Here is a 16552-nt window from a genome sequence, read left to right on the forward strand (position 1 = left end):
GATTCATGCCCGCATACGCGGCCGACGCGCGACCAAAAGTGAGGAGTGACCCCCATTTTCATATACGTACACAGTTTTAAAGAGTATAAAAAGGTATGAAAGAAACCGGAAACCGCAATATATCTTCAAAATTAAAGGTGCTGGCGATTTCAAAATCTGATATTTATTAATCATATTTCAATTTTTTAACTTGTTATCAAAGAGAAAGAAGAGCACGCGATAGTTCATTTTTATGTATTTTTTCATCCCCTTTCAACTAAAAATATTGCCAAGGCAGTAAAGCTAGTATTTTTCTTAATATCGGGAAATAAGTCGTTTTACACTCGGAAATCACTCGATTTTTCTAAGAAAAATCAAATGTTAAAAACTTTAGATGTTCTCAAGCATACCCAAAATGGCTAAAAATTAATTTTACATCTGTTACAAACAAGAAGGTTTAATAATTATTTGGTGCGTTTTGGTCAATTACCAAAAAAATTGGAACCTCCAGCCACATATTTAAGTGATCAATATCTTTCATATAAAGGACCAAACTTATTCCTTAATTTATCAAATAATGCACTTTACTCAACTTGTGAAGTATGTACTGTGCCTTCAAAGGTGCCTCCTCTGGCTCGCAAGCCAGGTTAGCCTGGAGGTTATCAACTGCTCTCTGTATCTGAGGAGGCACCTTTGAAGGCACAGTAAAGGTAAAGTGTGTATATGAAAATAGAGGTCAACTGCGAACTCTCACTTTTAGTCGCGCGTCAGCCGCGTATGCGGGCAGGAATCTAAAATCACGTCACACATTCTGAAACTAGAGGTGACTGGCAACAAATTTTTCCTCTACCATTTTTTGCTCAGATTAACCGTTTAAGCATGAAATGCATTTGAGCCGTCTTAAAATGTATATTTTACAACATGGCATCCTAACCGTTGTATTTGGAAAAGACCAAACTGCATCATTTCTTTTAAAATTATAAACGTTATCACTGCTCGGGAGGGGGAAAAAAAATTGACAAAATAACAAGGCCTTGGGCATTATTATATTTTCAACAATACTTGTAAATTTAGAAAAAACAAAAACCAGGGAAAACCAACAAAAACATAATTAAAAAGAGTAGGTAGTACGTAGCAGGTTTTTTTGATTAAAAAAGAATAATTCATTTTTGTTGGGAATTTTCTGGCTGAAAAAACCTTTTTATAACCTCTTTTTTTTTTACCAGTGATGGACCTTAAAATTCTGTGGGAAACGATGTTAATTTCTCAAAGATCTGTTCAAATTTAGTTGACATCACAAAAGTAATCTCTCAATTTCACAATCTATTGGTTCGGTTTGAAAATTTATAGTAATTGATTTTTTTTAAGAACAACAGCGCGCTTGGATGCTAATAAAATATTTTTTGTATAAAAGGAGTGGCTAAAGTAGATCCAGAACTAAAGAAAACTGAACAACTTTAAAAGAATGTCGGAACAAATCAAGTGACAAAAGTAAAAAAGAAGTTATTGTCCGTTTTGTATTCATTCAACATCAATGTTAAGAATAATTAATATATTACAACTCTTTCCTAAACTAAATCTTCATTGAGACTATTACTAAGTTTCTTTGTGAAACCGTAGGTAATGAAGATATTAAAGCATCTCAGTGCTTAGATTACTCTTTCTATATACTTCAACACATCAATGTAAATTTGTCTTTGGGTATGAAGCTTTCAATTAAAAAGAAAATGTATTTCCTAACCGTACTAAAGGATCATTATCTTTGCTGTGCCAGCTGGAACCCTCAATGGTACATGAAATCCCTTAAGAGTGTTGTTATAGGTTCTTCCTAAAGGGGACTACACAAATTATATAAACAAATTAAGGAAATCTCCTCTTGACAAGTGCACAGAGTTAAATTAATTCGTTTCTGCCTTTTTTAGAATTGAAGACTAGGTACTTTGGAGGTGTTGACTTCAATATCAATTCATATCAGAGCAAACAATAGCATTGCATTGTCTTCAGCACCAAAGTTTCTTGCATCTTCCTCTCTAATTGCACTTCTTCCAACAGTTGGTATTCATGTCATGATCTGGTTCTCGAAACAATTTTTTTGTTTTCATCTCTGTACCAACTCAATCTAGTTATCGAACTGAATCCTAAATCCTTGCGAAGAGGTCATTTAAATAGTTGCCCCTCTGAAACGCCCCGAGCATTCCTTTCTGATCCATTACTTCCAGGGAAGAATCCTCAGAGGTTCCAGTCCTCCATTGTAGAAAGTCAGTTTCCTTTAAAGAATTTCTTGGTATCTAAGGGATTTGTAAGTCACCAAAGGTATTTTTTTTTTTTTTTTACAGTTCATCTGCTGGCTCTCTTTTGCTCCGAGATAAACTTATTTGTTGTGGGTATCTATTGGTGGTCCCTTTTTGTACAATTTGCTCAGTACCGTCAATATTTGTCTGTTATTTGTGAGCGTTTGCTCGTCGGCAACTTTTGTAGTCTCGCTTGAAGGATCTAAACGCCAGTACTTTAGGTTTCTCTTCCAGGATTCTACACCCTCCACTGGAATAGCGAACTTAACTCACATACTTCAGAGACAAAAAGCAAATCAACTATGGCTTTGGATTACTTTGTCTTAACTTATCTAATATCTCCTGCAAGACTTCTGATTCCGAGTTCATATTGTAATTTATCTTCCCCTTACTTTACCTATAGTTTCATCTTCCGCTTTTTATGTTTCTATGTTGGGAGCTAATTATTACTCCACTTAATTAGCCCGATACACGCAGTGTTCAAGCACTCTAAATTAGCCATGAAACAATGAAAATGGTCTCCAGCAGTCATTTATCCAACAAAATTAATTTTGGACATTGTTGTGGTTTAATGGATTCCTCTCTGTTTTTCATAAGACTAATTGTATTTAGGAATAATTAACTAGTTGGCTATTATTTGCTCCTAAAAAATGTAATATTGCTAATTGATATTAAATATATGAACTGCATCATAAATACAAGTTACAAAATGAAGCATTCGAGTCGAATATAACACGAGTTGTAATCAAACGAGTATGTTGGCCATTCTGCATCCTCCATCTATAGGTTAGCCATTCTGTAGCCTCCGACTATAAGTTAGCCATTCTGCATCCTCCATCTATAGGTTAGCCATTCTTTAGCCTTCGTCTATAGGTTAGCCTTTCTTTAGCCTCTGTCTATAGGTTAGCCATTCTTTAGCCTCTGTCTATAAGTTAGCTATTCTTTAGCCTCCATCTATAGGTTAGCCATTCTGTAGCCTCCGACTATAAGTTAGCCATTCTGTAGCCTCCATCTATAGGTTAGCTATTCTTTAGCCTCCGTCTATAGGTTAGCTATTCTTTAGCCTCCGTCTATAGGTTAGCCATTCTTTAGCCTCTGTCTATAGGTTAGCCATTCTTTAGCCTCTGTCTATAGTACGTTAATTTAACAATAAACAATCATTAATAAAGAATATATTATTAAAAGGAAATAACACAGTTTGGGATAAATTTCTGCTGAGCAAGGTAATACATTAATTATTAACTAATTTAACTAAGATGATAATAAAAGTCGGCACACGTCTATTAATTTTGAAATACCTATCGTGAAGATAAATTTAGTAACATCAATAGGTTTGGAGGCTAATAGGAGAAAAAGAAGAGGAGTCTTTGATTCCTCACATAACAGAAACATACCTCATTACTAAAAATGCAGTCAAAACTAAAAAGTACACCCTAAAAGATCAGAAATCACCGAAATTATTTTCTTATTTGTTAATCAATAAATACTGTAGCAGTCGAAAAATACTTGATTCCCGAAAAATCCATGTTCTTGCTGCTTGCTTTAATGTTAGTGCAAAGAAACTGCATCAAATCTCTCAATAGAATTTTGCTCCCTAATTACCTAATTAGAAGAGGTTTGTAATTGGAAGCAATTTATAGCCACACATTTTTATTCCTGATGCATTAATGTAAAGCTCCCTGAATCAATTTCTAATCATGAGAACTGATGAACATTTTGTAAAAACTGAAACTTGATAATTATTATTATTATTATTATAATTACAAGTCAAATTAAAAATAGCGTCATATAATAAGATTACAGATTTTTATGTTAAATCTTGTGACATCGGCGACAAGTTCTGCTGCAGAAATTTACATTTAACTTGTTACATTTAGACATATTGCATTAACAATTGTCAGTCTTTAGGACTGCTTTTTTTTAATCAGCGGTGATTTTTTCCCCTTGTCGATACTACATTCCGTACTTATTTAAGGGAAATTGGATAAAAAGAGGAAGGAATTGTGGAGCCTGGTGAGGGAAGTTCAAGATCTCCCTTATCTCTTCCTTCTCCTAAGATTCAGAATCCAATAAAAGTAGAGTAAAGTGGAGGAGAGGCTAAAGGGGAAAAGTTGGATCAAATTAAATTTATCTTCGGATCTTTAGCATTTAAATCAATGAATCGCAATATACCACTGATTGTAAGAGATAGTTTTGTAGCAATATATTTTCATGATAATAATTTTATTTTCTGCTTCTTGCCAGTGATGCAATCATCAAGGACATTTTTCATATTATACACAAGTTAGATTGATTTGGAGGAGTCACCATCACGAGACAATTTTAGGCTGAGCTAAAAGATGCTTTTCGCGAGAAAAACAAAAACAAAAAAATAGTGATTTGTGTGACTCGTACGGAAAGTGACTCAATACAGAATATTGAGACAAGAATCGAGTATGACCCGAGTAACAATTGAACGATTGAGTGACTTAGTCACACTGTAGCCTCCGTCGATCTGCAGTTATGGGTGTAAAGCCAGCTTGAAAAGATAGCAATTAGTTACCTCCTTTTTGGTCTGGTACAAAAATTCATACCCGGGCTTCTTCCTTCCAAGATTCATCACCTAATCTCCTAATACTTCAAACAATCCTCCACTATCTCACAAACTTTTGCAGAAGTTGGACCCATTACGGAAAGATGCTTCCTTAAATCGAAAACTCTGGAAGAGATCCAATTTATTAGTGAAAGATGACCGTGAAAATGTAAAATCCTCATCTTAACTCTGTCTGGATCCCCCTAATCCACATATGAATGTACCAATACTTCCATTTTCTTCTAAGCTAGACAGGAGACTTGATTCCAGAGATATGGAACATTAGATTTGAGGCAATTGGAAGGCCTAGGTTACGATGTGGCTCAAGATGCTGAGAGCATCCTTCGAGTTCGTAACTGGATGGCGGTTGCTAAAAATAGGGATGACTGGCGGAAACATATTGAGGAGGCCAAAACCCACATCACTGGGTAGCGCCATGCAAGAAGTAGAAGAAGAAGAAGAAGAAGAAGGTTAGCCATTAAAGAGAAAGGTGGCACCCAATTTGACCAACTTTTCCAACTTCTCATTTCCCGAAGCAACCATTTGACAGCCGCCAAGAACAACAGAAAATCTTTGCAAGAATGACGACCCCGTACATGTCCCTCCAATTAGACAAAGAGCTTTAATTGTGACAACATAAGCGAACAATCGTACTAGCAAAAATTTAAGCATTTCTAGCCCATGTAGGGTCAAACTTATGTTCACTTTACAGAATGAATGTATTCTTAGCGTGATTAGAAGACCACAATTTTTAAACATAAAACCAAATACTGTTACAGACATTGAGGAAGGAGTAACTCTGATGTGTGTCCAGTGTAAGGAAAGGTTCACGACAGCCTGGGATCTGATGGTGCATGTTCAAGCTGCTCACATGTTAAATGTATATGAATTGTCGTCGAAGGTGACTGAAGACAGACTCTCATCTCCACAACCCAACGCCAACAATGGACAGCAGCGACAACCACCTGAACAGATAAAGGTAACTTCATTATTAACATTTATTTATTTTGTATTGCTTATGAAGTTATGTAAATCTTCGTGGCAAGGTTCGAAAAACTAGATCAAGATAAAAATACTTGAAACCATATTTTTCCCAAGCTCCAAAGCCATGAACAGCGTTTCCAATTGGCTTCCTTTTCTCTTAGGAAACATTTTTGCGAATTTGCTCCTAAAAACAATGTATCCTCTCTAACAATAACAAGAAATAGTTCCTGTCCGCGTTCATCACTCTACAGTCCAGCAATGCCATCGCGTTGAGAATGTCAGTCATCTCTACCTTAATCTTCCTTGAGGATAAGCAATATTGCCCGAGAGTTTTTCTCAATGTTGATCAGGCTTTCGATCGCTTCTCGCACCCGGAATAGCTTTCTAAACTCAAAAGCAACTTATTTGATCCTGAATATTACTTAATCTGCCGAAGAATGTCTCGTAGAAAGATTCGTCGCTCGCCTATCGCTCCCATCAACCTCAGATAGAATCTCTTGAGCATGGGTTACAAAAAAAGTGAAGAGTTAAATAAACGAAAACATTCACCTTAAAGCGAACCATTCTTCCTCTACTTCTAAACAATACTTCTCTTCCGCCAAATATTGAGTTAAATACTTTGAACTCTTCATGGACAAACCTCCATCCCAAATACTTATACTACACTTTAAAAAACCTATAAATACGTTACAAATTTGTTTTTAGACTTTACGACAAACAATCGGAACTTCAGTAAATAACAAACAACTTTATCTATAAAATGATACTAAAATCTGCCAAAACTCAAGGAGTGGATCTTTTGGACTCATCCAAAGCTTCAAATATCCACAGAAACTTATTCTTTCGATAAAAAGACCCTCCGCCGAATCGCCAATGCTCCTTACTTTCTTTCAACATTGAAATAATCCCTTCCCTTATCTTTGTAGTTATTAAAAATGATGTGCGTGATGATGATCAGAAGTCATGAGACCACAACCTTCTACATGCACTACCGGCACTGGTTGTTCTCTCATTACAGATACCACTGTCCATCAGTGGACAAGAATGTGACCTACCCAGACCGACTAAGCATTGATTTTCAATGGAACCTAGTAAAATATTAGATTAGCCCATATATGACAAAATGTAATATTGTCAACACTTTTTACGATGAAAATTAAATAATTCGGTTTAGTGGTCGTCACCCGTCTGTAAGATATATTGAGACGGAAGAGAGGAGAATGTCCCAAGCGGGCGTGCTGTACCGCCTCCGGGGGGGCGGGGCGAGCCAAGACTGCCGGCCGGGGGCCAGTGCGTGCGCCACGTCCGCCGCCTCCGCCAATCTTGAGTCCGCCCGTTAAGTAGCTTATCTACTGCTACTTGCCACCACACTATCAACGTAGAAACTAGAACAACTGTCTTCCTCGTTCCTAACTGACATACTTTAATATCACTATTTCACCGCCTCAAATAATAAATGTTGAAAACTTCTTTGCTGACCAACTTATGGTCTCACAGGTGTTTATTTATTGCTTGATTACTTTAAGGAAAATTCTTGACGAAGAAATGTACTTCACTAATGGAATGGAATGAGCTAACATTAATAGATTGTCTTATCTTTAAACAAATGCTGATAGAAGAGTCGTTATAATGGTTATAAATGAGGTTTCCTTAGAACTGCATAAGTTATGGGACATCATATAGCAATGTATATTTCTTCTTTTAATTAATTTGGACCAGATGCCCAAATAATTTTTGTATTCCTCTTTTTTCCTCTGCCTTGTGCCAGTAAGAGAAAGTATTGGGATGGTTTATTTTCTTAAAGGAAGAATGTAGAACTGGTGTTCATCCCTGCCCTTGAATACCCTTCGAAGAAGTAAATTTCTTTTTCCATAAGGCAGTGGAAACTAAGCCTTCCAAACAAAAAATTCAAAAGTTAAAAAGATAAAGCCAAAACCATAACCTGCCATACCATAAACCATAAACAAAGAAAGGAAGATGATGTGTAAATAAAAGCAATTACGTTTAGAAAAGCACCGCTTGCAAACGATTAATTAATTGCTTACAATCAAGTCAGTGTACCCAGCTATTTTTCGCTTTTCTAATTAAAGCCAACATTGCGAAAGTGCTGAAGGCTTAGTGGCCAGCAATGAGGGAAGTGCATCACTACTGAGGCTTTCATGAAAACTTATTCTCGCTTAGATTCGCAACAGGTGCTCATAATCAAAGATTTAAGTGTTTGACAATATCGTACTTTACCACAATGGGAGCGGCAATCCGCCATAAGTACCATGTCTAACCATTTTCCTGTTGGTTGGTCTCAGTTTCTAGCCATGCCACTACGTAGGGAAACTCTCCCGTGACATCTATCCTGCCGCCAAGAGCATCACGTATAAAATTGTTCCTGATTCCTGCTTTCCTCGGAGTTTCCAGTTTTCCTTGCATATTTGCAGAAGATTATTGATTAATAAAAATAAAATAAATAAATTACTAATTTCATAACAATAGAAAGAAAGATTTGAATTATATGAGTAAAATTTTAAAGGATTTAAAAAACGATTTCTTAGGAATCAGAAGATGTGACTGAACAGAGACGCGAGATATTTGAAACGGTTTAAAGGATAAGTGAAGCGAAGCGGAGAAAGTGAAAATCGGTCAGAGAGAGGGTTAATGTGAATCAAAACGGAGAGAGGAATATTTCAGAAGTTCCTGATTCCTGAAAAAGGGCACAAATAGGGGAGAGATAGCTGCGTTTAAAGAAATAAGAGAGCTGTACCAGGAGCAGGATTTGGGAGGTTTGATTAAGAGGGGAAGATTGAGATGGCTAGGCCATTTAGTGAGAATGGAAGATTCCCGATTTCCCAGGAAGATAATGAATGGACCCCCAGGGGGGGGGCGAGAAAAAGAGGAAGACCGAGGATTAGGTGGCTGGATGATGTAGAGGAAGATGTTCGGAGTCTGGGAGTAAGGACATGGAGGAGAATTGCCTTAGTGAGAGAGGAGAGGGGCAAGGTGTTAGAGGAGGCCAAGGTCCTTCGAGGACCGTAGAGCCAGAGGAAGAAGAAAAAGAATAGCTGCGTTTAAAGGTGTTCTTCAAGTCGAGTCATTTGGGGATTTCGGGTTGAGAGGAGAATAGGCTGGTTAAATCAGGAGCAATGATACCCTCATTGGTCTCGAACCAGTTTTCGTCATTTTACGTATGCATGGACGGCCTCGAATATTATTCCTTATAGATGAGATCTCTGTTGATAGTCCAAAATGTTGATTAGTAACCCGTCTAACTCTCACTGGCCTTCTCAGGCATCATCTGGTTCGTTTTATGGACACCTCTTTAAAATTGGGATATCACTTGATGCTCTCTTCTGTAGAGTTTGTCAGACAAAGAAGTAAACACCCATCCATGTTATAAAGGTTTAGGGTGTGAGCAGGCTAGGTTTAGGGTGTAAGCTGGCTAAGTTCAGGGTCTTTGTTTGGGGTAGGTTGACGATGGAGAAGCTTACACTGTTTTCACCCTAAAATTGTTACTCTATTTGTTTGGTCAGCTGTGAATCTTTTGTGGCTCGGCCTGGGACTGGATTTAGACTCGGGCTGTTACTCCTACTGTGTTTTCTTTGGAGTGGCTAAAGTGGCCCAGTGTGGCGAGCATTTCCCTTCCCACTAATTATAATAAGGGTAACAATAGAGCCTTTCATTTAGAAATTGAGAAATAAGACTGTGGACAGATGGTTTTGTAAGATGAAAATTCTGACTCCTCAAGTTGGATAGAATGTAATAAAAGAAATTTCGTTGTCTTTATAATTTGGTTGCTTGAGGAGTTGAAAACGGAAGTAGTGAAATATGCTGCGTTCAGAAAACTATTAAATGGTTTTGTTGATAGTATTAAAAACATTTACTACAGCATAACATTCATTCAACTTTGATAACAACATTGCGAATGGTTTAAAATCCTTTATACTGTGTGGACATCCGTTATGGCCGGACACAATTTGATTAAAGATCTATTCGTGTAGCCAAGTAGCCCTGAGGCCCAATCAATGACGCTAATAGCATAATAAGAGCGAAAGGATGGGCTGACGATGAGAGTACGAGGGGAATCGGATATAGGCAGCAAGATGGCCGGCTACCAACCTTTAGTGTTGCTTGATGGACAATATCCGGTCCACCCTTGTTTCCTGCTCGAATAGTGCCACGTCATATTGAATGATTGATGATTTATAGACTGCAGGAAGTTTGATGGAGATGAAAGGAAAGCTTCGCCCGAGTATTACTAAGTAATGAAACTACACCATTATCTAATATTTCTTTAATTTTCGCTAATTCAATTTGTCCATCGTTTGGTGAAGAATATTATTGATTGTGTCACTTAGATATTTTGTATTCTAACGATTTTGTTTTCCATGTCGGAGACCCAGGAATGATTTTTAGTTGTTTGTAAAATTCTTTAAATAACAAAATATGATGTACCACAAATATTGACGAATTTTCAATATCTTTAATAACTCGAACATTGAATAAAAGCTTTTATGCTCCATTTTTCAATTACAGCAAATTGTTAGCAAGGCTTTTAAACAGTCGAATCACAAGTTCACACTTCAATAAACTTGTTTTATTTGAAATTGGAATGATTGTAAATATCCTAAATAAGAAAAGAAATATGCCGTTTGTAGAACTGTTTAGAAACACAGAAGCAGTAAATCTCCACTTGTAAACGTCGGGTATCAGCTATGGAGATCTCTGGGGCCAGTCTTTACGAAGAGGTCACGTCTTAAGCTTCCGCTTCATATCGAGAGTTAGGTAACTACGAACAAAAACCTGCCTCTAAGACTCTATCTCTCTACTCTATATCTTTATAACCTCAGTGACTTTTTGTCATCATCATCATGAGCTTAACAATCCATAATTGGATCCTCGCCGCTTCAAGAATTGCTCTCTACTCATCTCTATCCCGGACGACGTCCCACCAATTTCTGATACCCAGAGATCTGACGGCGCCACTCTTCGCTAAAAAGTTTCTTTTGGGATATCTCCTAAAAGATTATCATGTCATCCTTAAAACATTGTTTAATTATGGAATCCAATGATGTCCAAGCCACTTTTTCATTTTAACAATACCCGAATTGTGTCAATAATTCTGTTTCCTGCTTCCAAATCTCTTATCATTTAATGCATGACCATATTTCTCTAAAAAACTTAAAAAATAAATTATTTGCGGATAAATATACATATCGACTCTAAATGTTCACGTTCATTAGAATCTTCCTTTTCTTTTAAGGCTGTTGCATCATTCTGAGAGACTAAAATAATTGATACTTTGGTGGATGTTTACATTTTTCACTGAACTGTGAAAATAAGAATCTGTGTCAGCTGATAGATGCAGCTTGGGACAAGTAAACAAATTTGATGGCAATTTCAATCATGGAGGACAAAAAGAAAATGTTCCTGAACTAGTTACTGTTCCTTCCCTAAAATGAATCTAAAACTCTTCTTATAAATGCACTAAGTTTGGCCTATCTGAATATGACTTTTCTCTACAATAAATGAAAACTACACAAATTTTCTGAATACTGTTAACCACTCGCAACAAATCAATAAATCTGTTAATCCGCATTGTAGAATCAAATCGGCTTAAAGTCTTATTCAAGATAGAAACGTTTGATCTAACCATTTTTCAATTGAAATTATAATTAAGAAAATAGATTTAATACCTACGACGTATTTAATGCAATCACTGCGTATTGTGTCTTTAATAAGATTGTGGCTGAAAATAGCGCTGGCCATATTGTAGAACGCCACATTCCAAGGTTTGCAATAAAAGCAAGATAATCAGATCATTTTGAAGAGTTTTCGTTTTAGAGATTCTAAACAAATCACAGCTTCTAAAAGCGTTTGAATATTAACTGCTTTTGTTTGTTTCAGGATGTTGAGGATCAAGAAAAGATGGAACCAAATTCAGACGATGATACTCAGTCTGAGTCACCAGAATCTTGCATCACAGGAGCTCTTAGCATTGTAAGTACTCCTTAATGTTTTATTTGAAAACTCGAAATAGTACATAATGAAATACTTGTTATGCTAGGAGCGGTTAAAAGCGCTGACGTCAAAGTTAAGATTTATTGTTATGCTGCTCAGTGTTTGATTTCTGATCTTTGTTCATTATTATTATGTTAAAATGAAATATTCAAAGTAAGTTGATAATGCCTCCGTCCTGTAGGATAACCTTCACACTGACGATCGTTTCTGTCAGGACATTTCAAACTCAATGCTTGTTAAGATTATAAACGTTTAATGGAACAGAGACCCAAATTGAGATATTAGATGGCAGAATGAAGCGAATTTATGAAACCTTTAAATAAGCAATGAAAGAAAATTGATTGCGTTTTCGAAATCGTTTAGGGAAAATATTATAATTATATATTTTTTAAATTCTTCTTTGTGCATCCGCTACGGTCCACAGTTATTTCATTCATGTACTCAGGAACTATTACGGTATCTCTAGAGTTATCTCTGTCTAGAGATAATCAAGATAATACGAGGTGTGGCTATTAAATAACGAGACTGATGCTGTAAAACATTTTATTTTAAATTTATACATATTTAGTTATTATCACCTTCAATATATACCCCTCCCCTATCCCTACAACGCTCTATGCGAATTTACCATTGTTCGAAACAGTGCTGGAAGTCTTTTTCTGTGAGCTCCTGCATGACGTGTGCCGCTTTTTCTTTCACAGCTTCAACGGACTGAAATAGTGTTCCTTTTAATGCAGATTTGACTTTGGGGAACAGATAAAAGTCACATGGGGCCAGGTCAGGCGAATAAGGCGGATGGCCTAAAACTGGGATGTTGTACTTGGCTAGAAACGTCTTGACAGACAATGCAGTGTGAGCCGGCGCGCTGACTTGATGGAAAACCCTTGACTTGTTCTTCTACCAATCGGGTTGATTTTTCCTTACTCTTTTACGAAGTTGAGCAAGCACCTCACGATAGTAATGTTGATTAATTATAGTCGATATTTCCATCCGTTTTGGACGTGGAAGGGCGACCCGGGTGGTCATCATCTCCGACGTCTTCTCAGTCATGTTGGAAACGCTTGAACTACACAAAAACTCGCGCACGTGATAAACATTCATCTCTATAAACTTCTTTTAATAAAAGATAAGTTTCAGTAAGTAGCGGTTTCACCAAGTTTCATGTGAAATTTTACGACAATTCGTTGCGCTACTACATGTGTAGTATCATGTTTTCGGCAATACGAAACTAACACCTCTTACACAAACGACGGTTACGGTCAGACAGATTTCTCTACAAACACGTGAGACGCTGCAATCGAAAGAGAAGGCTTTACGCTGCACAGCTGTCGGTCGTTAGGATTTAGCAAATGCATAGATCTTCTGTAGCAGCGTCAGTCTCGATATTTAATAGCCACACCTCGTAGACCACAGTCGTCTGCAAGACTTCTGGAAATCGCCTACTAATCTGGCGTAAACTTTGAAAAATTATATGATAAATTCAGTCCTGATTATGTATGAGAGAATAATATAAGATTATCGGGTAGAAAAAAGCTCAAGGACTTCAATAAGAAGGAATAAATAATCAAATATTTGGAGAGTTGCTGCAAATTTCTACTTTTCGGTTCAACATTTAATGCAAATAATTATTTTCCTGCTTGAATTCGATAAAAATAAACATATGCAATTATCGAATCTACATTTGGGAATCATGTTTCAAAATTACTTTATACGAGGCAGCTTCTGAAATAACTGCCGAATTATGCAACTCTGTAGTACCTACTTTTTTAGTTCAGGACATGAAATAATAAAATAATTATTGTTCCAATTATTAATATTTGTTCTACCATTACAAAAAAAAAAAAATCTTAAATTCTAAAATATCTTCTAAAAACGTGGACAATATTTTTGAGTACCAATTCGTTGGTGCATAACAACAAAATGTAATCGCCTTCGTGTACACTGAACCAAAAAAAATCGCTCTCAACATACAAAGTTTGGTCTCCCGGGTATACATAAATGCTAGAGAACATTTTTAATTACAGTTATGAGCGGATTAAAATAATAAATTGTGCTCCCAAGAACTCGTAACTTGTGACCAAAGTAATTTATAACTTCTCATTTTTGGTCTTAAATGAAACATACAATATCTTAAAGAACCGTTTGTTTATCTGTCTTTAACGTTATCAGCTGCAAAGAAGGTTCCAAGTGCCAATGATTTCAGATGTTGTCGCCCCTTAATTAAAAGAAAAAACTATATATATACTTGAAACATAACTCTTATAAGTTTAAAAATTAATGAATAAAGCATTAGGGTTTAATTAAATTTTAAGAATTTTTATAAATTTGAAACTTATTTAAAAAAGGAGCCAAGCCGAGTTGGTAGCCTGGACATGACGGCTTCTACCGCAACAATGACAAACGGATCTTCAGTCATCAAAGCTTCAGAATGAATATTTCAAGCTCACCACTTTATTTGTAAATGCTTCCTCTAAAATGTATAATAATTTTTTTAATTCGTTTTAAATTTTTAAAAAATATTTATTATATCTATTTAAATAGTAACTGATACAATTTTTATGGACGTCAACTTGCTTTTTTATTTATTTAGCTAATTGGGGAGCCTAGAATTATTTAAATTATTCATTTATTATGTGCCTAGTTGATTGTTTTCTTTTTATTGGTGGATGAGAAGCGAAAGATTAATTGGCGTATTGTGCTAAAATTTTATTATTTCTTAAGATAAAGTACCCAACCTTCCTGTCCTTCGAGTCAAAAATGTTGGAAAACTTTAGATAATTTTATTTCGCAAATGCTGCTATTGTTGGCCCGGCTACAGAAGACCAGAAAAAAGGTGTGAGATGAGACATACCGAAATTAGACAAGCCCGAATCCCATCAATAATTATAAATGAGATGATGAGGAAACGAATTAAGGATAAAACCCTCTTACCGTCTTGTTCGTCTACCACTAAGAGCAGTTGTCCGGAGTGGTACCAAGGGGAAGTGGATACCAGAATTTGCCCCTCATCCCGAACGCCTACATCATTTCCCATAAATTGCTAAATCTCCCTTGAACATTGTTATTTTGGATAAATACTTCGCATATCGCTGGCTCAATATTACAAGGTTTTATGTGACCAGAGGCAGGTTTAGAGAAAATCAAAGTTTTAATTTTTATTCTACTATTTTTAGATAAGTTAGCGCTGCAAAATTGAGTCTAACTGTTACTTACTAATGTGTAAACTAAAAAACAAAACTGAATAATCCCCATTTCGCCTTATTTATATTAGATTTAATTAAATATGTTTCATCATACAACTTTGATTCTGAAAATGTAACATACAACCTTGTAATATTGAGCCAGCGATATGGCGATGATAGGAGCTACAAGAATGAAGTACAGCTCTATACTTGAATTTTTAAGTTGATAATTTTTGAAAAATAGGACTATGCACTGCAAATATCTCTTAGATCCCCTTTGAGCGGCGAAAAGCTAAAGCTACGTTCTAATAAAGCACAGCTTTCAAGCCAAAATTAGCAATTTGCAACAAATATAAAGATTGTCGGCTTATTTTTTTAATTACAAATGAGTTTACTCCAGTAAATCCATTTTTCATATAAACCGTTGATCAATAAATTTTTTCAAAAAGGCTTTGTTATGTTTGAGCTTGTTCAGATGTTATCTCATGAGATATAGTTCTGGAAATTAGCTTAGATCAGACATTTGAGAAATATTTCCTCTTCTACGTCACTGCTGACAAGTGTAGCTTGGTCGGAAGAAAATACAAACATTGTTTTAATCTCTCAAGGGCAATCAAAAAATAAATCTCTTTTAGGAAAAGCGTTAAGAAAAAGTTACATTATTCAACTGAGAAAAACTTGCCTATTTTTGTCCGCTTTTCCACTGTCAAAATTGCCTTCTAGAGAGGATTTGTTAACGATATGTTGTGCTACTTGAAGATTAATTATTTTATACGGAATTGTTACACGGATAGTTCCAGTATAAGGAGCGACGATCTACTTTGATACTAGGGTATCGTTTGCTTATGCCATTATGGACACTATTTCCCAAGACGAGTTTTTGTTATTCATTGGAGTGTTTCGAATGAGCGGTTACATCGTTCGGATAGTCGGACTGGTTTTGGAATGTTCTAAGAGAGTGGGAGAGCTAGCCTCTGTCAAAGAAGTTCTTCTAGTCTGAGTGCCGGGAATTTCAGATAACGAGGAGACAAATCAGGAGCCCTACTTCCATTTTATCGGCTCCAAACCATCTATAGGAGTGTCATTTATACAGGAACGTCTTTGGGTTTCCAGGCAGTGAACATCCTTAAGGCATTCATTATCATGGATGATATTTTGATTTAAGGAGACATTTTAAGCAACTCATACCTGATCCATTAAAAGAATTGATGGGGAAAGACCCATTTATCTTTTGAGATGGATAGATGTAGGATTTTTGGCCGGAATATAGATTTTCATTCAAGACACGGTATGCTACTGTTATTGTTTTGGGCATGGCTGCATGGGCCCGTATAGGCTTTTGATGGCGTAGGTTTTCTCTCTTCACCGTCGAATCAAAACAAGCAATTCACTTTAGAGTTTTTTAAAATTTTATGTGACTGAATGTCCACTTTTATTTCTCATCCATTAATTGGCTAAGATAGTACGATAAGCAAAGCTAAGATAGTTCAATAATTTACGTTCAAAAGGTCTATAATTATCATTTCTGCCCCTTT

The 16552-nt window shown here is 36.1% G+C and overlaps 1 protein-coding gene across 4 annotated transcripts in view; it reads left to right on the forward strand.

The window, feature by feature from the left end:
- The window catches only part of LOC141449304 (uncharacterized), a 455386-nt gene extending 439187 nt beyond the window's left edge, over nucleotides 1-16199 (forward strand). For all 4 annotated transcript variants that reach the window (XM_074118586.1, XM_074118587.1, XM_074118588.1 and 1 more), the window contains 3 exons: nucleotides 5622-5821; nucleotides 11722-11814; nucleotides 14181-16199. In XM_074118586.1, the coding sequence (XP_073974687.1) occupies nucleotides 5622-5821; nucleotides 11722-11814; nucleotides 14181-14267 (380 nt within the window). In that variant the 3' untranslated portion in view covers nucleotides 14268-16199. The remainder of the gene's footprint in view (nucleotides 1-5621; nucleotides 5822-11721; nucleotides 11815-14180) is intronic.
- The last annotated feature ends 353 nt before the right edge of the window (nucleotides 16200-16552 follow it).

The sequence above is a fragment of the Rhodnius prolixus genome, unplaced genomic scaffold (assembly GCF_049639745.1).
Source record: "Rhodnius prolixus isolate KJV_2025 unplaced genomic scaffold, Rpr scaffold_2, whole genome shotgun sequence".
NCBI lineage: Eukaryota > Metazoa > Arthropoda > Insecta > Hemiptera > Reduviidae > Rhodnius > Rhodnius prolixus.